General features: G+C 33.1%; 1 protein-coding gene across 1 annotated transcript in view; it reads left to right on the plus strand.

Moving 5' to 3' along the window:
• The window catches only part of LOC143226146 (follicle-stimulating hormone receptor-like), a 134,992-nt gene that overhangs the window by 46,403 nt on the left and 62,022 nt on the right, over nucleotides 1-26,567 (plus strand). Inside the window, 1 exon segment of the mRNA XM_076456730.1 lies at nucleotides 20,501-20,575. Within this exon segment, the coding sequence (XP_076312845.1) occupies nucleotides 20,501-20,575 (75 nt within the window).

Here is a 26,567-nt window from a genome sequence, read left to right on the forward strand (position 1 = left end):
ATCTGCATGTGCACAGCTTTGTTTTCTTCTATTAAGGATAGATAATTTATATATGATAATATTACAACACGAATAAACATTCATAACATTTCAACAAATGTTAAGTATCAGTTTCAGAAACATATGCACGCTTGCACACAATATTTTCTGTTTATTAAACTAGACAGGTCCAGATTGGAAGATAAACTTACAAATCTTGTAGTGGCAGCTTTCTAGCGTAACTTCCGCTTGTTTCCTTTACCACATCAAAGCAACATCCGTAGAAGCAGAAATAGGTCAAAGAAACAAAAAAGGCTTGCAAGGATAAGTAAGAAAATGTGAGTGACGGATAAGCATTCTGGAGGCAAAGGATCTATTTTAATAATTAATGTGTGTGTGTTCAGAATAAACGTTAACCAATAATGGAGAATTATAAGTCGCCTATTCATGTTGCTCATCGTTGACAAAGTCCTTCTTAAAATATTATTTTAGTTGTGATGTAGAACGTGTTTCATACATTTAAAGAGTTTTATGTTTTTTGTACCTGTTCAGCTTTACTCGCGAGAAATCTGGAATCAACAATAACATCCAATTGTTTCTAATAAGTCAACAGTAACATCCATTTATTTTGAAATAAATCAACGGTATGGTTCTTCAATTTTTAAAACAAATAATAACGTGTATTATTCTTCGGTACAACAATAACAACATCCCTTTGTTTGCAATGAAATAAACAGTGGTATTATTTTCCTCTTTTAAAAAATCCAACAGCAATATTCCTTTGATTTAAAGAAAAAAATAATAACGTGATTTTATTTTAACATTCATCAATAATATTTTTAGATAACTTGACAGTGACATCCCTTTGCACATTAGAAGTCTTATTAAACATGAAATCTTATAATTTGTAATTAGCAATCCTATTAAGATTTATATGAAACTTATTTTAAAAACACAGATTTCAGAAAAGAAGCTTCTGAAATTATAATTTAAACATAAAAATGTTGAGAATTACAACAAACAAATAGTAACAGTTGATGATCTTTTCTCAATTCTAGCTTAAATAACAGAGTATTTGTAAACGTTACATCTGTTTACTTAAAACAATGTAGTGTTTAATTCATCTACTTTTCGTGTGCAATTTCACAACACTTAGACTTTTAACTACTTTTACAGTTCATTGTTAAAATTAAATCATATACCTTAGGTAAAGATGCATTACCGTGTAGACGTACTGTATTTGTACAACTTCAAAAGACCTTTGGGTTTGTTTTTCTTCCTCAGTGGGCTATGCACTTTCAGAATAGACTCTCTACCATTTTTGCTTTCCGCCTTAAATCCAGGCGAAGGTGGCTGAGTTGGGTTTGTCCTTGGATGACGTTACTGTCTCCACTGGTCAGCCCATCCCACTGTGGCTTATTACGATAAACACCTGTGACTTTTCTTTGAATCACCTGAGGAAAGCACATACTCTCTATCGGAAGTGCCGTCTTCTATTTGCTGAATATCTTTCCTTCTATTCCTGTATATACGGATGGTTAGAAATCAGGTGATTCTGTGGGTTCTGCTATGGTTTGTTTTGGCTCGGCGGTAGCTCACATGATCCTCTCTACAGTTTCTATGTTCAGTGCCGATATGTATGCCATTTCTTTTACCTTGGATCCCGTAGAAGCTAGGCAGTATACAGATTGTACTATTTATACCACTTCTCTTACATCTCTACTGCCTCTATAATCGCTTAGCGTTAATGTTCTGGTCCATTTTTGCTATTTTCTATTCGTATCTAGTTTTTCTGGATACTTAGCCACGTCGGTATTCGCGGAAAAGAGCTCGTTGTCACCGTAGGTAAGTCCATCTGCTCTGGTGCTGTGAAAGCCGTACCTATCCCGTATATGGACTACAGTCCTGTTTTGAAGGCTTGGCTTCGCGCCAGTTGGCATTCGACTTGGAGTGAGCAACATCGTAACAAGCTTTTCCAGATCAAACCTTCTGTTGCTCTTTGTCCGTTTTGTTTCCCTAAGAATCAGAAGGAGGAAATTGTACTAATCATCTGTTCTGGTGCTGTTAAAACCGTACCTATCCCGTATATGGACTACAGTCCTGTTTTGAAGGCTTGGCTCCGCGCCAGTTGGCATTCGACTTGGAGTGAGCAACATCGTAACAAGTTTTTCCAGATCACACCTTCTGTTGCTCCTTGTCCGTTTTGTTTCCGTAAGAATCAGAAGGAGGAAGTTGTCCTAATCAGGCTATGCATTGGTCACAGTTTTAAACTCATCATATTCTTTCATTTGGGACTGATCCATCATCGTGTAGCCTTTGTGACACTTAAATCACAATAGCTCACATTTTACTGTTGTGCTACCGTTACCACTCTGAACGAAGGAACTATTTGATACAGGTCTTTTCTACGTGTTTACCTCTAACTTTGAACAATGTCACTGACGATGGTGAAACTGCTCAATTTCCTTGTAATTTTAATTTTTTGGGCCTTTTAAAACTAAACTAAACTAAACTATCGTGGCAGGGGTTCAGTTTAGAGAGAGAGAAATCAGAAGAGTTCTCTCTCCAACTGGGGTGTTCAGGAACTTTGTAGTTCCTCTTCGTCCCCTTACATGAGAAATGTTTTAAAATATCCGTGGGGTTTTTACTTTATTTTTAACATTTCAAAAAATGGAGTGGTGTATTTGTGAGTGAGAGGAAGGACGGGAGAACTGGACGAAAGCAGCGAAAGTGAAGTGAGCCAGACCTTGGCTCGAGGACGGAGTACACTGGCGGCTGGCGAATTGATTTTAAAATGTACTGTGATTGATTGGATACCCTGTGACTGGGTAAACGGCCCTTTTCAGAATGAGACTGGGATCTACAGGTCCGATGCCAGAGATTTTGCTGTGGGGGGAAACGGGAGTACCCGTTCAAATGATGGTTCAATAATATTTTAGCAAATATTTTCTTTTGGTATCAGTATATCAAAATTTAATCTATAACAACACGACTTTATACTGACAAATAACAATCAAAGAAATTAATAAATACATGGAAATGTTAAAATAAAAGGATCCAGTGGATTACTGGGTATTGTCCAATTTTATTTATCACGTTGTATGCTCATTCGTATTGAGCAAAACTACATAATTACGTTTTATAAAGCACTGGGAAATGTTTTCCAGAAACATACATTAATGAAATTATCAATTATTTCTAATTAAAAAGATATTAGATGTAATGGATTATGCGCTTCATTTGCAAATTGATTTTCGGCAACAAGACAGGAATAGCTAAACACAGGCTGGAAGCAGCATTTAGTCTTTAATTAGTTAATTATAATGTAACAAAGTGAAGAAAAGTTTTAAAAATCGGAGGTTTATTCAATATAATTGGTTTTAAACAATTTAACCCAGGTTTGGTATAAAATGATAAGAGAGAAAGATTACAGTATCAATTTAGGATGAACGATATAATATGAACCATGGCCACAAAAATACTCGAGAAGTTGAATTAAATTGAATTTTTGGACCATTTATTATCATATGTATAAAGATCAAAGGAGGATTTAATTGCGCTCCCCTGAGTTTGAGGGTGTAGGTATGGATGTGAAACTAATAATTGTTAAATGTCCCTAGACATAAGATCATATTTCAAAATCTTAAAAAGGTTGAAAAGAAGTTTAACTGAGACAACAACAACACGATATTTTAATTATTTTTAATTTAATTTTAACACATCTCTTTTCAACCGCTTGACATAAAAAATATAACATTTTCATAAGATGTATTTCTTCTGAATAAGCACATATTTAAAATAACACTAGATCTTTATATTGCTTATTTATCTCTTTGTAAATCAGTTATATGTTGCCATAATAAAATATAGAGATTTTGTATGAATAACAATTTATTGTTAAATACGTTATTCATTCATGACAGAATTAGTCAAGAAGCACATGGTGAACTCTGAAGAAAACAGCAACACTGAGATCATGATAATACGCCATTGTAATATTTTTTGGTTTCTCAAAAAGTTAAAAATTAATATTTAATTTGAAGATAGAATGTCATTGTGATTTGCACAAAGCTTTATGATTAACACGTAGCACAACCAAATCATTTCATACAATCGTCACTTTACGTAGCTTGTAACTGACAACCGAATAGAACAAAATGTTTATAGGATTTAATTTCCTAATGTGTTTACTTATAAAATTGAGTATTTTTAGTAGGTTTGTTTTACAAATCTCCTTTTAGAAATCTGTAAAATGCTAATACCGAGGAATTTGGAGAAAAAAATATTTTATCACTTTTATTAGGCCTAAGAAATCTCAATGCGTCGTCGCTTCAGACGTTTTACATCATTGCGTTTAATATATTATATTACATAAAAATAGCATTTCAGATATACTTTTGGTTGTTGTAATCCGGTTTTAGGTGATTTGCGGAAGCCGAAATATAAATCTGATTTTTTTCTTCGACTCTGAATACAGATTCGTAAAGAACTGATTCAAAGAAATAAGAAAAAATAGAAACATCTGCAGTGAAACATGATTTTATCACTTTTTACATCTAAAAATCTTAAGAATGTTGCATTACTGCAATGTATACACTGTTTTTTCAATTTTTTTATACCTTAATATCAAGTATACTTGCGATCAAAATATTTTAATATTAAGTAATAAAGATGATTGAATATTTATTTATGAATTTATTTTATTCGATGAATCGTGACTTTTTGTTAAGGATTGTTTGTTTGTTTTGGAATTTCGCACAAAGCTACTCGAGGGCTATCTGTGCTAGCCGTCCCTAATTTAGCAGTGTAAGACTAAAGGGAAGGCAGCTAGTCATCACCACCCACCGCCAACTCTTGGGCTACTCTTTTACCAACGAATAGTGGGATTGACCGTCACGTTATACACCCCCACGGCTGGGAGGGCGAGCATATTTAGCGCGACGCGGGCGCGAACCCGCGACCCTCGGATTACGAGTCGCACGCCTTACGCGCTTGGCCATGCCAGGCCTTTTTTGTTAAGGAAATATCAGGTATAGGCTTAATATGCTTTTTATTCATTTAGTAATAATAGATAGTTAATTTTGACGATATAATCTCGTTATTCAAACAATGAACGTGTTATAGGTTATTAGCAGTGAACAAGGACTATGCATGAAAACCAAACAACTAAGTATTTGTAGAAGTAATATTGTTCCCGAAGTTGAAGAAATATCATAAAGTAAATTATTTTCATGATTTAAGTAGAAAGTATTGTAAGCTTTTATTTGTTTAGTATTTCAAAGGGCAAAGAAATACTCTCAGAATATTATAATTTAATGAAGATAAATGGAACATAAAAATAACAATGTTTCACGTCACTTTCCCTATCGTAGGAAGTTCGACAGTTGATGGAAAAGTCGTTAAAGTTCCATCAATGTGTTGAATTTTTCCTTTTTAAATTTCAAGATGATTTCATATAAACGCGTGACAGTGATCTTACAAGCGTTCCAAATAGAAACTACAATAGAAATTCTAGTTTATCTGTCACTTTGTTTTCATTTTCAGACCCAGAAGTAATTCCAATGACTTCTTATGTTGGTAATACTAGTTATTGCACAATATATCCTCTCATCTTAAAGTCCGTATAGTTAGAAATGTTCCAGAAAAAAATATGTATGAATAACCTGAATTCTCAGTTACTAATAATTGAGATATTTATTGCTGAAACCTTATGAGATGTCTCCTGCTACTATTGAATTTGGGCAAACAACAAAATTTAGATTCATAACTACACAAAATATTTTGGAAAATTGCTTTAACTTTTAAAATTCATTTTTCATATTGAATTCATATTAATCTATTTAAGCAAATGATTACTAAGCTTACTCGCAAATTCCAATTTTGATAGTTTTAGTTACTTGTAAATTATTAATCTATGGTATTTGCAACATATGCATACATATATATATATACATATTTTAACACATGTCGAGCATATTAAATATAAATGAGATTGGAACATCATAATCTCGTTACCGTCGTCTTTGCCACGTTTAGCCATGCTCGCTGTGACTGTGTATCTTAATAATAACTACGAAGCGACATTTCATTGCAAGATACTTTATCGTGAGGCAGTAATGTCAAAAGAGCATCATTTCATCCTGCTGGCTTTTCGTAATTCATCTTGTGTCCAAGGATGACAGTTTTCCAGTGCCCATCTCAGCAGTGCGATCACACAAAAATCCTCAGGCTTTTCGTTAGGCTATCTAGTAGGGTTATCGTGTTTAATGGTATTAATATCTAGATCATTCTCCAGCTACTTGATATAGGGTTTTCGGTTTTAATAGTATTAATAACCAGATCAATCTATAGCTACTTAATTTAGGGTTTTCTTATTTAATAGTATTAATATCCAGTTCAATCTCCAGCTACTTGATGTAGGGTTTTCGTAGTTAATAGTATTAATATTCAGTTCAATCTCCAGCTACTTGATGTAGGGTTTTCGTAGTTAATAGTATTAATATTCAGTTCAATCTCCAGCTACTTGATGTAGGGTTTTCGTAGTTAATAGTATTAATATTCAGTTCAATCTCCAGCTACTTGGTGTAGAATATTCGTGTTTAATAATATTAATATCCAGTTCAATCTCCAGCTACTTGATGTAAAGTTTTCGTAGTTAATAGTATTAATATTCAGTTCAATCTCCAGCTACTTGGTGTAGAATATTCGTGTTTAATAATATTAATATCCAGTTCAATCTCCAGCTACTTGATGTAAAGTTTTCGTAGTTAATAGTATTAATATCCAATTCAATCTCTAGCTACTTTAGATACACGATGGTTGAATAGGATGTATGGCTGACTCATTTTTTTAAGTGAACTAATATCTTATTATCTTCTTTTCTAGTCGGATATCTTTCTTGAATATGTTATGTGCAGTTGCGAGGTTCACACAGTCGGTTTTTCCCACTGAGGTGTGTGTGTATGCTCATATATTCTCCCCTATTACAAGACGTCACATTTTGCTTACTACGGGGGTACGACTTATTGCAGATAATTGCTTTGAATAGCCCTGATTGACCAGGTTTAACAATATCATTACGTTTTCCATTGTTGTTTAGTACAAATTAATTTTCGTTTTGTACCTAAATAATTTTTCTTAACATCTCTTTTTGACTTGACAACATGAATATTTTGCGTTTGAAAGCAATCAGCTTTAGGCAGTATCCTGTTATCTACGTAACGCTAAACAATGCTAACTGTAGTTCTGATACATCCCATTCCATCGCAACTTGATACTGTCTCTGATTATCAGCTTGTTGATTTGCATATTTAAATATATTTCTATAGTATATGCTCAACGATATATATGTACAGAGTGAGAGAGAGTGGTGTTGCAAAGATAGTCCCGTTAATTTTATGGAACTATATATAAACCTGAAAAACGTTCTAAGATTTCTAGTTCTATGATCATGCGTCAAGTTTGACAAATGATTACAGCACATAACTCTAAGTGTGATCACGATTTCTGTCTTCTGGCACGTGCTCTATTGAAGTTAGGTTAATAATGAGTTTTAGCAGTGCATAATTTCAGGACGGCGAAAAAAGAAACATGGAAAAATCCGGCAAAGTAAGAACATTAAACTTGCTGGTATATGTTCAATCTACTTGTCTGTAAGTTAATACTGTTTGAAATCCTACGAGTATTAATGTTGAGGGAAAGAATTCTATGTTAAAACGTCTAAACTTTGGTTTGAAAATGTATTTCTTTAAAATTTTATTTCTGTTTCATCCAACAAACTAAACAGATTAGTGAAAGGTGAGAAACATTCTCATAAATTCTGGCTGAAATACTTGTTTTAAATTTACTCAGTTAAAGTTACTTTCATTCTAGACTTCCACTATCATATCGCTGATTAGTTACTTAACATATAATTATTGTTCTCATTAAAAAAGTGCATTTTAATATTGTCATTTTTTATTTTCTCTTTACCTTCTTCACATACCGCTGCACAAGTGCAATGTTTAGTGTTATTTTTTCTGAATAGTTCTTAGTTGTATCTGAATAAGTTGGCTTGATCAATAATTTTGACAAATTACTAAATTAAAAAGCAATCCATTGTTTTTTGAAGGTGACAAGCTTCGTATTAGTTTAAAGATTTTGCTATATATACATATACATATATATATACATACTTGTACCCGGATAAATTTGTATAAAAATTAGTCAGTCATGAATATTAGCATGTAATCTGAGGTACTTGTGTTTCAAATAAACACTATTAAATAATGACATTAAATAATCTGTTATATTTCAAAGTCTGTTTTACCTTGACATAGTCTCCCACTGGTACAGCGGTAAGTTTACGGATTTACAACGCTAAAATCATGGTTGGATTCCCCTCGTTTGTATTCAGCACATAAACCGATGTGGCTTTGCTATAAAGAAAACACACACACTTTGACATAGCTTTAAACTCACGTATCAACTAAGATTACTCTGAAAAATAGAGTATATAATGTTTCACTAATAATTTCCAACAATATTTTGGAAAGAAACAAGCGTTAGGCGTTGGCAGATTTGTAAAATGGAAATAGCTTGACATGGCCTAGTGGTTAGGACAGTCGACTTGCAACATGCGGGCTCTAGTCCCATTACCGAATATATCGCTTTTTAAACTATGAACGGCATTAAATATTACTGTCAATCCCACTATTCAGTTACAGTAGTTCAAGAGTTGACGAGGGTGGTGTTGACAGGTTACCTATCTTCTTCTCATCACTTCTAAGTTAAGGAGAACTAGTACAGGTAACCATCTTTTGGCTTTGCATGAAATTCAACATGCAAATACGAATGAAAATAAGAAACAATATCCTTATATCTTGCAGATAATCAAATATTTTGTGAAAAACGTCCAATCTTGCATAAAACATAATATCTAATGATAGTTTAATATATATTTCACTAGATACATAGTATAAAGTGCAGAGTGTGACTTAAACTTAGCGGATCCAGGCTGTTAATCTCAAGATTCATGTCTAATGATACATTGCCGCAAAAATACATTGCACACTTTGGGATTTGGGTGGGATATAAGAGTGCAGGTCAAATCCCACTATTCGATTGTACAAGAATCACCCATGCCAAATGGTGGTTCAGTGGCAAATATGAAGGCTTACCACGCTAAAAACCAGGTTTTGAGACTTGTAGAGGGCACCATACAGATAATCAATTTTGTAACTTTTTCTTAATAGCAAACAAAAGAATCGCCCAAGATTTGGTGACATGCGTTCTTGACTATCTTCAGTCTACCTGTTCAAAATTTGAAACTATTATAGACTGATAACCCTTGAATAGTTTTGTTCAAATTTCTGAAAAGAACAAACAAATAAAAAAGTGTAAATATGTTCGACAAATTTTTATATCTGCTATGTAGTCTTAGGAACAAGATTTTCACAACTTTTTGTTTCGTTTTCTATCCTTGTTCTCTTATCTTGCTTACCTGCTGGTTGGGAATTACGTATAATGTTTTTTTACAGTCTATTTCTCAACAATTAAAATCCTTTATACATTAATAACTGTCGTTTTTATACTTAGTATTTTAATTAGATTGTTTAATGTATATTAAGTGGTAGCTATCAAACACTATCAATAAATTAACACAGGTTCTCTCCCTCAATCAGAAGCGAAGTAACGTTTTAGTGTGGCAGGCAAAGAATAATTAATTTTGGTAACTGTTTCTTGGAGGAGTTACAAACACCATTAGAAAGTCTGTAACTTGCTGTGTCCAAATAAGTGGTCAATATGGTGGTAACGTATTTAAGGCGGGTGTTATGACCAACCAGACACACATTGTTTTGAAGTGGCCACACTACCTTACCAGCAACAGCCACACAGAAAAACTGATTATCTCTTTTTTTTTACCAAATCAAATCACATGGCCTTTCTCTTCTTTATCTCTTTGAGGTAGGAATTATTTTTCTTCGTCTTCTGACCCGGCGGAAGGCCACTTCTACTTTTACTACTGTCCTTATTAGTACCAAACTTATTTTTAAGTGCTTCCCACTATCTTTGGACTTGTTAGGTGTATTTATCTCAACAAGGGTTGTGGAAACTCCATTGTGATAGCATCCACAGCAGCTGCACAGATTGTAAGTCGAATATCTTTCTCATGGAGGTAATAATTACTTAAGATAAGATACCAAAGACTAACAAAGCTCTAATTACGGTCAGATGGTATTTAAACTATCTATTGAAGTAATGTCATTAACTATCGATGAAACGGTCAGTCAAAATTCGATCATTTTTTGCCAGATTTGTTATGTAAATTATAATATTCGCATCTCATCCTATAAGTTTTAATAAAATCGGAGAATTTTCGATTTTCTACGTCCAATTTCTGCCTCCAAAACGGCTGTAGTTATGGAAAATATATGGTGTTAACTGTGAATTTGTACTTGTATTTTTAACGATCACTGCTGTCACTTCCTGTTTTTAAACTATTATTAAAAGAATACATGCTCTTTTTAAGAACTGAGAAATTTCGAGAATATAATTCATTTTGTTCCTGTTTGTGACATTCATCATCAGTTGTATAAATTTCATGGTACTAATCTCCCGAAAGAGTTTAATATACGTTTCGTTCTGGATTTCTTTATTTCAATATAAACATTTAACAGAATAATTTTTAAATATTTTTTATCTCATTAATAAATTAGTAGTGTTCCTTATTGGAGTATTTTCAGTACGAATTCGTTTAAGAGACATTAAGTACATTTACATAGAAAACTATACGGAACGCATTTCGCGAGTTGGTCACGCAAATAAATGATTCATGAAAACGATGTCCCAGTAAAACGGTCTTGAATATCCTTGATACGAGCCAAAAATCTACCAAACTGGGTTACTTTTTAAGTAGAAAACCAAAGAAAACTCTTTCGAAATTTAGTTTTATAATAATAAGATAATAATATATTAAAACTTAATGTTTAATAAATAAAAGAACATTACATAGTATGTTCATACATTAAACTTACACGTACATAGTAAGATCAGGCTTAGTAAGGTGTCTTTTTAAGTATTTTTTAAATCCAATAGTTTTTTTCCGTTATGTTATCTTAAATGTCTGTATTTTAGAATTACCTGAAGGCATGTAATTACTTGGTTTTCTGTTTTAATAAATATTCGAGTGATCAGTAGAAGTGAGTAATATTTTCTTTGTGCATCAACTGATTTTATTTGTTTTAATGTTTTATTTAAAGGACACATATTCAGTAGTTATATCATGTCAAGCCGAGATAAAAAAAAAATTGAACGCCAAATAAATTTAAATATTTTTCAATATTTCAAAATTTATTTCTTTGCCATTAGTGCATTAAGACACAAGTTTGCTATATTCGTGAGAAATACAAGCTAATAGGTTAAGGTAGGTATTTTGCAGGCTTTTATATTAATTAATTCATATTAATTTTACAAAGAAAATGCATTACTCCATTTTCATATTACACTTGTGGAAAAATAAACAAGTAAAGTCACTACTTCAAATGTTCAATTACAGCAATGAAACTTCTGCGTGGTCAAGATTAAGTTTATATTTGAAAGTATCGATTTAGAACTGAGTTATTTTCGTCCTTTAACTTGAAGTTAGTATTGTTGAAGTCGTAGTGTTATCTACTTTAAGTCTGATTCTCAGATTTACATTCTCTATACTGAAAATACTTGCAAAATGCTGCAATGATACTCTAAACTGACAGCTTGAGCCTTTTGTTTCAATTCGAGTAACAATATATCCTTAGACATCAACAATAAATAAAATATTGTTTTTTCAAACACAAAAACCAGGGATATTGTAGATGATTTTCATATATATATATACACACACGCATACATACATACATACAATAGTGGACAAAATATTTTAACACTGGCTTTTGTAAATATCTGAACTTTTCATGATTTTAGTTACGTATACTCATAAGAAGTGTTGTGCACGTGCTGTAGTTTCTTAGATATTCTTTTTCTAAAAACATATAGTTTTACATATCTTTCTGTTATCTGAAAAAGATATAACAAAGTAACATGATTTTCAAGGGGTAAAGCACTTTTTTGTCCGCCCCTGTAAATATGAATTATGAGGCTTGTATAGAAGTTTCTAGTTGTACTTGTGATGACTTGTTTGTTTCACAGATAATATGACTTGCATCGTCCATTTCGGAAGATCTTCTGGGATATAAAGTAAATAAACAAACCTTGTTTTTCCTCTACAATCTAGACGAACGTGTAATAACACAGTGGAATGATCTCAGTATCTCCCATACTTTCTCTAAAAGTTATGAACTTGAAATTTTGTGCAACCAAGCTGTAAGTGCTGTGCTGCATTGAAATGTTTTGTTGTATTGCTTACTCTAGGTGAATCTTCATTGATATATGCCAAGTTGTCACGATCTTGCGTGAAACTTACTAATTCAATTTACTATATAGAGGTAAGACAGTATAAGATGGAATACGAATGTTTTAAGTTACTATATTTACTAGATTGTTTATTGATTTTTGCACAAAACTGCTCGAAAGCTACCTAAGCTAGGTGTTTCTAGTTTTGAAGAAGTAAATCAGAGGGAAGGTAGCTAGTCAACTCCACTCACCACCAACCAGGGAACTATTGTAATTGAATGCTGGGATTCGACTGTTGCTCTTATAACGCATTCACTGTTCAGGGTTTTTTTATCGTATTATTTAATGTTATTAATTTAAGATAACATGTTGGAAATCAATGCACCTCGAGTATGTACTTCGGCACGCTAATCAATGTTGGTTGCACTCAGCTCATGTTCGTGGAATACTTCAGAATTACAATAATTATAGTGAACCTAAAAATTGTAAAACAAGTCAATAAAAGTTACTCTTTAGAAAAGTTTTTAAAACATCACATTTTGTGAGAGTTAATAAAGTTTAAGAGAAGGCTACCACATTGAGGAAACTTCATTTTAGTGTTTGGTTGTATTAGAACAAAACCACATTGGGCTATCTGCTGTGACCATTAACAGCAATCGAATCCTAGATTTTAGCGTTATAAATCCGTAGGCTTACTTCTGCCCCCTTGGGGAACTCGTTTTACGAAATAAGTGTAACAGAATTAGTTTTAAAATATTTATCTTTCAGTAAAAGTTTCATATCAAGCTTACAAAATGACAACTCGTGACAGACCTGTGCCAGGGAAGCTCCTCTTCTAAACAAATATTTCATGAAGATTTCCACAGCTTCTTATTTTAGAATTTGGTCAACTGCAAGTAAATGAATCTTATAAATAAAGATGAAAGGAGATTTACGAGGTCCTTCAATCAGGACTTACGATTAGTGTTTTTCCAAAAAACGTAATGAAATTAGTTTTTCAGCATTGTATCACTTTTTCGACCTCTTTCTAAGAAAATATATAAAATTTATTAGTTTTCAAAAATGATTTGACGAGAAGTAGCAAAACGTTTGTCACTGTTCAGCTCTTCTTTAAGTGAAGTCAGTGATTACAGGGGGACGTAGATATTGATCTTGATTGGTTTTCATTGCAACATACCAGAAATGCTGAGTTGCCACAAAGATGGAAACAAGTTTGCTGCCGCATAGCTAGAAGGCTATAATATATATACATATATACAGCAGGTTTAATCTGAAGCTAGTATGAACACTAGGTATGACTGATACTATATATCTGAAACGAAAGACGTGCTTTCTTTACAGAGTAGTTTTCACAAATCAACAGGTGTTTTGCTATAGCACAGATCTGCTTTAATAATAATAAATTTTATTAATTAGTCCAGCAGTATTGTGTTCAATGAATTTAATGCATGGTAGTTTTATGTCGTTAAATGCTTAAAGGCCGTTTTCTGATTTGATCCATTTGAATTACGTACAATTTTATACAAAACTCAATATGGCCGCCATACTCACATGAAACGAGTAGTGACAATATAAGGATTTTTTGTAAGTTAAACGAAAGAACAGACTCGTAAATGGTTAATAATCGTTTTTAAAGCTCCTTAAAAGTTCGTAAACTTCCTTCTCAATGCATAATAATAATCTATACATCGTAGTAGGCCAAGTGATTATGGCGTTGCACCAGCAATTTCAGGATTACGGGTTCGAAATTCCCATCTTACCAAACATCCTTGCCCTTTCAGCTGTGGTGGCGTTATAATGTGACGATCAATGCCACTATTTGTTAGTAAAGAGTAGCCCGAGAGTTGGCAGTGGGTAGTGATGAGTAATTACCTTCCCTTTAGTCTTTCATTGTTAACTTAGGGACGGCTAACGCAGATGGACCTCGCGTAGCTTTGCGCGAAATTAAAAACAAACCAAACCAATTGAAAATTATCAATATTAACATATGTACCAGTATATATATCTTTATATTTTTACCCAAGGTGTATATTATTATCTTAATTATCTGTTTTTAAGCTTTATTGGTAATCATTTTAAACATGGAAATCTCTTTTCATCTAATTAAAGTGGTTGTAAATTTAAAAACGTTTGTTCACAGTATATGTGTTCTTATACATAGGTTCAAACTTTTATCCAAAGCATACACTTTTATACACATATTATATTGAATATTTTGAAATTTGATGGCGACCATCTTGGAAATAGCTGCCCAACTGACAATTTTGTGAAGAAATTCAACTGTTAACATAACAGAAGCTTTCTATCTATCAAAGTGCCAGATGAAGTGTATAGGCGACCGACCTCGTAATCTATGAAGATATATTCAACAAATAATCAATTCTGTGAATGAAAGTTATGTGAAAGTTCATTCTTCTAATCGTCAATGATTTGAATATGTGTTCGATTAGTAATCAATTTAGATCGTAATTTCATGAAACAATTTCAACTTACGTTTGTAAAATATTGCAAACGGATCTGCTCCTTTGTGATTTTCTGTAAACAAAATTTTCTGTCTGTAACTGAGAATCAAGTCTAGAATTTTATTCGTTTTTTTAACTTAAGCACAAAGCTATACGATGGTTTATCTGTGCTCTGCACACCACAAGTGTCGAAACTCAGATATCGCTATGCAACTGAATTTTAGCTCTGAAAGTCTATTAAATTACCGCTAACCAGGCGAGTGCCAAAATGAGGTATTTAGATAAAGGTTACATAATTTTTTCTGTTATTGACAAAACCTTCTCGCCACTATTATCTGTTTTCTTTTATAATATTTTGGGTTTCTTCGAGAGTGATATTATGGTTACATATTAATTTCTTTGTAGTAATTACTCTCGCTTACTAGGTATGAAAATATTAAAGTAATACGCCACACAGAAAAACTACAAATTTCCTGGAAAACTAAAAACTGATCTTTCGTGAGATTCTATTTCTTGATTCCACATACAACTAAGCTATGATGGTGTTCCTAAAATATTCATTTATTTGGTTATTAGGAAAGAACTTTTGAACAATTCTTTGAAGTATGCTAGTCTGCTTTTACAGCTTAGAATCTACTTATTATCACTTTCTTCACATCTACACATCTGGCTAAATATTCGTCTTTAATAACCAATAAAGTAACGGATGAAAGTTACATTAGTCAAGTAAATGTAACTTATAGCTAATGAACCCACGTACTACACTGAATCGTCGGTTTGAATTCCACATATCTGAGTTTGTTTCAAATTTTCTGAAACGTTTAGCTAACCAATCCAAACACGAGCAAACCCTAAGCACGTTTTGCTTCCATCAAATTGAAATCGACGTTAATTCTAGAAGAACTTGAAAAAAATGAAACTTAAAAATATTTATTCCAATGTACTCAGCTTCTGAAATAAAGCAAAAAAAAAATAGTTACTGCCCCTATAGAACTCTACAGTTGGAGAGAAAAGAGTTTGTTCTTTGGCCAATGCCAAGATCCTCTTGGACCAGCATGACAAGGTGGTTAGGACGCTCGACTCGTAATCTGAGGGTCGTGGGTTCTAATCCCTATCACACCAAGCATTCTCGCCCTTTCAGCTGTCAGTGTGTTATTATGTGATAATCAATCTAATTATTAGTTAATAAAAGAGTAGCCCAAGAGTTGGCGGTGAGTGGTGATGACTAGTTGACCTCCCTCTAGTCTTACACTGCTAAATTAGGGATAACTAGGAAAAATAGCTCTCGTGTAGCTTTGAGAAAAATTCAAAAATAAACAAACAGCTAAGCTTATCTAACGTGAAAAATTAGCGAAAACTGAATAAGGATGCGTTGTGTTTAGTATTTTGCACAATGCACAAGATTTCAAACAAATAACTGAAACATATAAACAGAAAAGTAAAATTATACTTAACCAACCTTATTTTAGAATATTTTTTTACTGTTTCATATTCATTATCTTCTCTTGTTAAACGAATTAAACTATTTCATGAAATGATTATAAATGTTGGAACCACGTCGTTTTGTTTTATACACTACTGACATTAATAAAATCTTGGAAGATTTGGTTGTAATTAAAGACAAAGCTACAAAATGCTCTCTCTGTGCTATTCCCACCAGGGATATCGAAACCTGGTTTCCGGTGTTTTAAGGCCATAGATATACTGGAAGATTGTTAGGAAAATGTTGTATTATAGTATTTATTTTTGTTAATAGACTCATTGATCAATTACTTCTTTTCTATTACTGAGATAGTTCCTTAGAAAGGAAACAAGGAAATGTAAAAACAGATTGTTTTAAAATTTAGTTATAAAATGTTTATTTTATGGTTACTATTATACACTACATACTATTGCTTGAAATTCAACTTAGGCTTTCGTAGCGCTAAATAATGAAATAAATAACACGGCTCTGAAATGAGATAATAAAAATGGTATAAAATTCATTTGACCCTCTTTCGTAAGGAAATCTCTTTTATGACCCTGTGATGGAAAGGTAGTGACATAAATCAAATACATTTACATAAAATACTCGAAATATTCATTTAGGGAAAGTAAAGAGATTAGCGTTGTTGTTTTTTTTTTCTGAAAACTGAATTTGAATCTTTATTTTCTCTATTTACATAACTAATATGTCCTATATTTAAAAAAAAAAAACATTATCCGCCGAAATTGATTCACTTTTTTCATTAGAATAAATCCTAACTAGTATGAGAAAGGTGCAAATTAATAACTACCGTGAATAATGAGCATCCAATCTGCTGTAAGACGTTGTTTTCTATACTATGTACACGTTACCGAAATGAATCTCAGAGCTACGATGCTGGTAACACTGTTTTATAAGTACTTAATAATTTTTAAATTAAAAGTAGACGACAGGTTATGTGCAAATATGACTAGCAATATAAGGGCGAGTTGGATTTATAGCTATACATACTTCTCTGTTACGAGGTTTTCACTATAACTTTAGTTACACACTCGCATAAAAAAGATTATTAAAGAAGTGTTCTGTAGCCATCTCTCTGTTAAGGCCTCACATCATCACTCGCGGTTTCAGAAAATAAATATATAGTCAGCTGTTAGCTCTTTTGATACGAAGTAAGTTCCGGATACATGGAAGTGAAACTTTCTCGTATTAGCAGTATTTTTCCATTAACCTTTTACCCTAAATCCAAAGCTGTTCGACATTGGTCTGAAGAAGTGAAATTTCGTCCAACCATGAATCTTAATAATCGTGAAAGTGAAGATTCTTGCTGTGTATAATAGAGAGAAAGTTGACAACTTTCTCAGGTTTATTTGATAAATGTTGTTATTTATACGATAAAAAGATGAAAAAGAATAGGTAAATATCTACGAGGTTTCAATATAATATGGAAAAAGAGAAGTCGTGTTTACATTATTAATAACTCTTCCTAGCGTTTCCCCCAGCCATCTGAATAATTCAAGGCCTACGCATTGATAGTAACTCCCAATATTTTCCACTAACTTCTAAAAAGGATCTAAGCAACTGGGTTAAGTGAAAACAAAAAGGATAAAACTTCATTTTTGTATTCTTAGATTTCAACACGGACATTCCTCATGAAATAAGTTTTGTTTATAATTATTTGAAGTTAAACACAAAGCAACATAATAGGTTATTTGTGTTTTGCCCATCACGGGTATCGAAACTTTATTTCTATCGTTGTAAGTTCGCAGACGTACCGCTCTGCCACCGATGGGCCCTTACAAAAGATTTATCACAATACAATCAACAAACAATTTTTTAAGATTCATAGCTTTGATTGATAAATAGGTAAAATAGTATTCATAGGAACTATTCTGACTAGGCTTTACTAATTGTCATTACGTTTAAGCAATTAAGTTTAGAGTTTTTCAGTAAAGAAATTTCCCATTTACTCTTTTTATGTTGTAGCAAATTTTACAAAGTTTCGATAAGTAATGAATCAGCTTAAGGTTAGGTGAGAAAGACTCTAGGTGTATTTTGCATGAATGGTTATCTCAGGTTAAGGTTAACGAAAGATATTTCATGAATCTGGATTAATGGTTTCCTCAACTTAGGGTTAGGCCAAAGCTACAGGTGTATACCAGATTTCGACGAATGGTTCTCTCAGATTCAGGTCAGGCGAAAGATACTGCAGGTGATAGATCTAGATGAATAGTTATCTCAGATTTAGGTTAAGCAAAAGATTCAGGTCAGGCGAAAGATACTGCAGGTGATAGATCTATGTGAATGGTTATTTCAGATTTAGGTTAAGCAAAAGATACTACAGGTGTATTCTGAATCTGGATGAACTGTTACCTCGGATTCAGGCTAGGTAAGGGCTACTCTAGTTATTTTCCTCACTTAGTGTACAATATAACTTTCTGAAAAGAAAACGAATGAAGACACCTGCAACAATAGTTATTATATTCTACTGTTTGAAGACTCTACACACAACATTCTTCAGAACTACACGTTCTGATTTAAAGATAACAGTTTAATTCGAGTTACTCATTTCAACCTTAAGTTTTTATAGATTTACAATTTAATATTTTTTTTCGACAATGTTTCTCATTGATTATATTCATACAAATGAACATATTATTAAGTAAAAATTGAATATTAAGCGATAGCACAAATGTTACACATGACAGGCAGACATTCACAAAGAAAATTTTCAGCAGAATAATTCCAAATGCTGATCTTTTCTTTGTCGGCAGCTCTTCAAACGAATTATACAACGAAGGGTCTGTAAGTAGGATATACGGAATAGCTCAAAAATCATCCTCACTAAGGTAACCTTTCGATCATTACAATGTTTTTGCACTTTGATATCAGTGTAATATGTTTTTATCAATTGTCTAAGTTTTATTGACTTTGTATATGTATTTTCTCCCAGTGTTTTATAATATATAGTTCGTGACTTGATATTATGCATTCATGTAATTCTGCTTGCCTTCATTTGTTTAGTACCTTCATACATTCTACACATTATACGTAGACATGGTATGGTAGGAAATCGGGTTCGCACAGCCAGATGGTTAAGGCTCTCGATTCGTATTCTGAGGGCCGCGGGCTCGAATCCTCGTCACACCAAATATGTTTGCCCTTTTAACCGTGGGGGCGTTATAATGATACGGTCATCCCACTATTCCTTGGTAAAAGATTTGGCGATGGGTGGTGATGACAAGCTGCCTTTCTCTAGTCTTACACTATTAAATTAGGGACGGCTAGCGCAGATAACTCTTGTGTAGTTTTACGCGAAATTCAAAACCAAACAAATGTTATGAAATAATTTTTCCATTGAATCCTTGTGTATATAACTAAACTTATAATAAAGTAAATTAAACTACTCGGTGGCCTATTTTGAAACTCTTTTTTTATTTTACGTTATGCACTTTGATATATTTCATAACGGGCGAAAATAAATGGAAATTGTATACTGAAAGAGGAATATTTAGTTTGTCATCAATTATATTCGAAGATTTTATTACTGCAGGGAATTGACATCGAGGATGTTGTAAATGTAAGGTAATTAAACTTTCTAATACGGCAATAATTTGTATGTAAATCATGTGCTACAGAACTGTAGCTAACAACTAGTTTGTTCTAACCACGGAATTACAACAACATAATATTCTTTTTTATACATATAACGTTGCTTTTTATTAATTATTTCTCGTGTATAGAAAGGTAAAATCTTTTTGTTGCTAGCAAAGTTAAGAAATTATCACATTTGTGTTTAAAGCTATATTACTTAATAACCACTCTTATTCAGATGTCTAAATCAGCAATCCAACGTATATATATTCAATGTTTGTCAGGTATGATTGGTTCTTTGTTTGTTTTAGAATTGTTTGAAAGCTACATAACGATTATTTCATGATGATGAGGAACCCACTTGAAATAAATGTAATGAAATAATATGGTAGAGACGGCTGATATAGGTTTGAAATATAGGTATTACGTAAAAAAAGTTTGAAGGAAACTTTCATCTCCTTATTAACTATCTTATATATCTTAACTCTGTGAGTAATCTTAAGTTTAGCAGATCTATAAACCTAAAATTAAGCCTAATATCTTGAAGCTCTCACGAACTTCAAGTATTATAATCATGCAAAGTACATACGACCATGAATTGTACTTAAGAATGTTCGTTTTTTTTTTACAGATCAGTGACGTCTGCCTCGATTGAAGCTTTACGCAACGGTACCTTACAGAGTTACGGATACTCCCTTGAAGACTTGTAAGTCTGAACTTTAAACTACCATTACTAGAGGTAATAAAAAGTCTAATGTTTCTTTAAACTGTCATATTTGGAAATGGAATTGAGTATAATGTTTCTTTAAACTGTCATACTTGGAGATGGTAGTGAGTATGATGTTTCCTTAAACTGTCATACTTGGAGATGGTAGTGAGTATGATGTTTCCTTAAACTGTGATACCTGGAGAAGGTAGTGAGTATAATGTTTTTTCAAACTGTCATACTTGGAGATGGTAGTGAGTATAATGTTTCTTTAAACTGTCATACTTGGAGATAGCAGTGAGTATAATGTTTCTTTAAACTGTGATACCTGGAGATGGTAGTGAGTATAATGTTTCTTTAAACTGTCATACTTGGAGATGGTAGTGAGTATAATGTTTCTTCAAACTGTCATACTTGGAGATGGTAGTGAGTATAATGTTTCTTCAAACTGTCATACTTGGAGATAGCAGTGAGTATGATGTTTCCTTAAACTGTCATACTTGGAGATGGTAGTGAGTATGATGTTTCTTTAAACTGTTACACTTGGAGATGGTAGTGAGTATGATGTTTCCTTAAACTGTCATACTTGGAGATGGTAGTGAGTATGATGTTTCTTTAAACTGTGATACCTGGAGATGGTAGTGAGTATAATGTTTCTTTAAACTGTCATACTTGGAGATGGTAGTGAGTATAATGTTTCTTTAAACTGTTATACTTGGAGATGGTAGTGAGTATAATGTTTCTTTATACTGTTATACTTGGAGATGGTAGTGAGTATGATGTTTCTTTGAACTGCCACTTCTAGAGATAATATAGAGTTTAATTTTTCTTTAAACTGTTATACTTGGAGATGGTAGTGAGTATGATGTTTCCTTAAACTGTCATACTTGGAGATGGTAGTGAGTATGATGTTTCTTTAAACTGTGATACCTGGAGATGGTAGTGAGTATAATGTTTCTTTAAACTGTCATACTTGTGGTAGTAGTATAATGTTTCTTTAAACTGTCATACTTGGAGATGGTAATGAGTATAATGTTTCTTTATACTGTTATACTTGGAGATGGTAGTGAGTATGATGTTTCTTTAAACTGTTATACTTGGAGATGGTAGTGAGTATAATGTTTCTTTATACTGTTATACTTGGAGATGGTAGTGAGTATGATGTTTCTTTGAACTGCCACTTCTAGAGATAATATAGAGTTTAATTTTTCTTTAAACTGTTATACTTGGAGATGGTAGTGAGTATGATGTTTCCTTAAACTGTCATACTTGGAGATGGTAGTGAGTATGATGTTTCTTTAAACTGTGATACCTGGAGATGGTAGTGAGTATAATGTTTCTTTAAACTGTCATACTTGGAGATGGTAGTGAGTATAATGTTTCTTTAAACTGTCATACTTGGAGATGGTAGTGAGTATAATGTTTCTTTATACTGTTATACTTGGAGATGGTAGTGAGTATGATGTTTCTTTAAACTGTCATACTTGGAGATGGTAGTGAGTATAATGTTTCTTTATACTGTTATACTTGGAGATGGTAGTGAGTATGATGTTTCTTTATACTGTTATACTTGGAGATGGTAGTGAGTATGATGTTTCTTTGAACTGCCACTTCTAGAGATAATATAGAGTTTAATTTTTCTTTAAACTGTCATACTTGGAGATGGTAGTGAGTATAATGTTTCTTTATACTGTTATACTTGGAGATGGTAGTGAGTATGATGTTTCTTTGAACTGCCACTTCTAGAGATAATATAGAGTTTAATTTTTCTTTAAACTGTCATACTTGGAGATGGTAGTGAGTATAATGTTTCTTTATACTGTTATACTTGGAGATGGTAGTGAGTATGATGTTTCTTTGAACTGCCACTTCTAGAGATAATATAGAGTTTAATTTTTCTTTAAACTGTCATACTTGGAGATGGTAGTGAGTATAATGTTTCTTTATACTGTTATACTTGGAGATGGTAGTGAGTATGATGTTTCTTTGAACTGCCACTTCTAGAGATAATATAGAGTTTAATTTTTCTTTAAACTGTCGATCTTAGAAGTAATACAGAGTAACGTTTCTTTACACTACCATTCCTAAAGAAAACAGGGAATTTAATTTTTCTGTAAGTGTCAGTTTTAGAGATAATTGAGAGTGTTTTTATTACACTGCAATTCCTAGAGGTAATAAAACATTTAATGTTTCTTTAAACGGTCATTCTCATACGTAATAGGAATTTAATGCTTTTTTGCACTGCCAGTTTTAGAAGTAATAGAAAGTTCAATGCTCATTGAAGAATCTATTCAATAAATTAATTAATGAAAAATACAGCGACAGCAACATTTACAGTAGGCAACTTCTGCATTTAATAATTTTAATGTTGTAATTAATAACATCAAAAACCTGTTTACTGTAACAATTGCCATTATGGCATTTTTAATTTGTGAGTTTGTACATAACTTCATTAACACATATAAATCTAAAGTAGAATGAATTGTGTAGCCAACTGTAGATATGTGACTGACGAAAAGTGGATGTTAGAAATATTGTGGATTTTACAAACCATAACCGAGCAAAATTAAACTCTTCATAACTAGTCGTTGTTCACAAATATTGACAAAAGTGTTTCTCATATATAGAGCTAAGTTACTTTTATAAAGGACATAACACACATTGTAGTAATTTCCATATACAAATTCCTATCGGGTTTTACATTTTTAAGTATTTGAAACCAAAGTTCCTAGAGACTGAAAACCAAATACGAGTAAGCTGTTATCGAGATCTGAATTTTAACAAACTTTGTTAAGAGCTCAACGTCCAACGAACCATTTACATTAAGAGTCATAGAAACAAGACTTGAATGCATTAATAATAAATTTAATTATTTCTCATAGTCAAGAGTAACACCATAATTTCCTTTTAGAGATAATTTTAAAGCTTCTGCTTATTCATTCAATTTATGTTTGCCTGTATGTATCAAATAACGTTTTGTTGACGTATCTCCTACATTAGCTGAATTTGATCCCTCTGCTCAGTCTCCAAACACAAAACTGTCAAAAAAATTAGTTGAGTCGTACGGTTTAAAATATTTAGTTTCGTTGCTTGTTTGTTTATTTTTGTATTTTGCGCTAAGCTACTAAAGGGCTATCAGCCCTAGCCGTCCCTATTTTAGCAGTGACTAGAGAGACAAGAGAGAACAAAACTAGCAATCACCACCCACAGCCAACTCTTGGGCTACTCTTTTATCAACGTATAGTGGGATTGATCACATTGTAACGCCATCACGGTTGAAATGGCTAGTATGTTTGATGCGACTGGGATTCGAAACCGCGACCCACAGATTACAAGTCGAACGCCTTAACCACCTGGATATGCCGGGCCAAGTTTCGTTGTTATCTAGGATAAAGTAAGTTGCTTATTAATCTACTCGCTCAAAGGCGGGAAAAATAATTTCCTAGTATGCAATAACACTTAAAAAATAACATTTTGAAATTTATCATATATATTATTGGTGCCTGGCATGGCCAAGCGCGTAAGGCGTGCGACTCGTAATCCGAGGGTCGCGGGTTCGCGTCCGCGTCGCGCTAAACATGCTCGCCCTCCCAGCCGTGGGGGTGTATAATGTTACGGTCAATCCCACTATTCGTTGGTAAAAGAGTAGCCCAAGAGTTGGCGGTGGGTGGTGATGACTAGTTGCCTTCCCTCTAGTCTTACACTGCTAAATTAGGGACGGCTAGCGAAGATAGCCCTCGTGTAGCTTTGCCGTAATTCAAAAGAAACCAAACCTATTTAACCAGTAATATATATGATAAATTTCAAATGATTTGATAATTTGCTGTATGTTTCCTGGAATAACGTAAAATAGAATGGTTCAAATTTAGTTAACAGTCTTTTCACGTTCTTATTTTTTATAGGAAGATAGCTTGAGTTACGGCCCGGCATGGCCAGGTGGGTTAAGGCGTGCGCCTCGTAATCTGATGGTAGCGGGTTCGCATCCCCGTCGCACCAAACATGCTCGCCTTTTCAGCCAGAGGGGTGTTATAATGTGACGGACAATCCCACTATTCGTTGGTAAAAAGAGTATCCCAAGAGTTGGCGGTAGCTCGTGATGACTAGCTGCCTTCCCTCCAGTCCTACACTGCTAAATTAGGGACGGCTAGCGCAGATAGCCCTCAAGTAGCTTTGCGCGAAATTCAAAAACAAACAAACAGACTTGAATTATAATTGCAGATACCGCACAACTCGATCTATGATCTTTATTGAAGCCTACAGCAAGTATAGTTGTAATGGCTATACCACAGTTGATGAGAAACTATTGGTGCACCTGTAGTTACTTCCTGTGTCGATCGAGTTTTATCTGATAACAATGAATATACACCATTGCCAGACAGAAATTGTGATTATAGGAGACTTCCGCGAAGAACCTTGAAGTAATCATTGGCAACACGTCAGTGCAAGCATCAACAGACGAGTAGTATGGGTATTAATATTAAAAAGCAGAGAACAACGTTTCGAACCTTCTTAGGTCATCTACAGGTTTTGAAATGTTTTTGTCAAAACATTATTCTTTGCCTTGTTACTAAAAGTGTTAATATCCATACCAGCCGTCCTGAGACACATCTTTACTTCAAGTGGGTTTCTCGTCATCACGAAACATTAATACATCTGTGCAAACATTAAACATTGACATCAATTTCGATGAACAGGCTTAATTATGAAATTAACGATATTTTACGATTTACTCTCAATTTGAAGTTCACAAGGACTTTGTACACTAATACACAAAAAGTATATATTTTATAATATCCATATATCTTTCTTTTAGTATATCGATTTTATGACACACTTATAGTCATTATTTTTACCCTTTAGATATGAATTCGAAGTTTTAACATCGGACATTATATAAAAAGAGTGTCGATAAACAAAAATCTACGTCTTAAACTATCATAACTGTCACATAATACCTTGCAATGCTCTTTATAACATACAGTTTTGGTATTTTCACATCTGTCCCTAACTTTTTGGTTCATATCTGGAGAGCAGAACTAACAAAACAATTCCAGATTTTCCAAGTCAGTGTCAGATTTCGTTGTTCTGTTACTTCTTCTTCTAGTACCTATCTCACGAGGGGACAGCGGCAAATTTACGGACTAACAACGTTTGAAATTCGATTCCCTGTAGTGGACACAGCAGATAGCTCAATATGGTTTTGCTTTAAGACAAACAAACAAATCATAGCACCTGATGCATTATTTGACAGCTCAGTCACACCAACATCTATTGAAACTCATTAGATTTAGTATCTTTCCTTTTATTTAATATGGTTTATCATTCCTGCCAAACTAAACAATGGACCACCTGCACCATGCGCACTGCGGGTTTAAATTTTCATGTTTTAGAGTTATAAAACTTCAAGTCTACCATTGAGTTATCCGGGGTGGGGGGGTTGTGCCTTATTTGTCCGTTTCAGTAGTTCCTCCACAGTGCCTTTCTTTATAAACAGGCTGAACACAGATAATACTACAGTAATAGTATATTACGTATTCAGTTGGACTTTGTACTTCCTTGCGAACAGTTGTATTGTATCTTCTCCCTGGTGACTGCTTGTTTCTGTGTTATAAACTATTCCACTTCATTTATATTTCACTAATACGTTTTCAGTTCTTTATCAATATCATCGTGACTTCTATCACAGGTATTTTCCTCAATCACTAGTAAGCTCATATTCGTCTGAAGAATCATCAATAATAATTTTAGCCATTTTGAGTTTGACCCTGAAACTATTTTCAATCAGTACAAATTTGTTAGAGAAAAGACTCCCAAGAAATATAAAAATGTAATGTGTTTCACACTAGAATTATCAGCGTTTTGTACGTACAAAAAAACAACTCAATATGATGCGTTAAAAACATGACTTATTTTAATTTAATAGGCTAGCACACATTGTATCCTCTAATAAATAATGTCGTATTTTTGTCTGTTACAACTTTCAGTGTAAATA

This window comes from Tachypleus tridentatus, chromosome 9 (assembly GCF_004210375.1).
Source record: "Tachypleus tridentatus isolate NWPU-2018 chromosome 9, ASM421037v1, whole genome shotgun sequence".
NCBI lineage: Eukaryota > Metazoa > Arthropoda > Merostomata > Xiphosura > Limulidae > Tachypleus > Tachypleus tridentatus.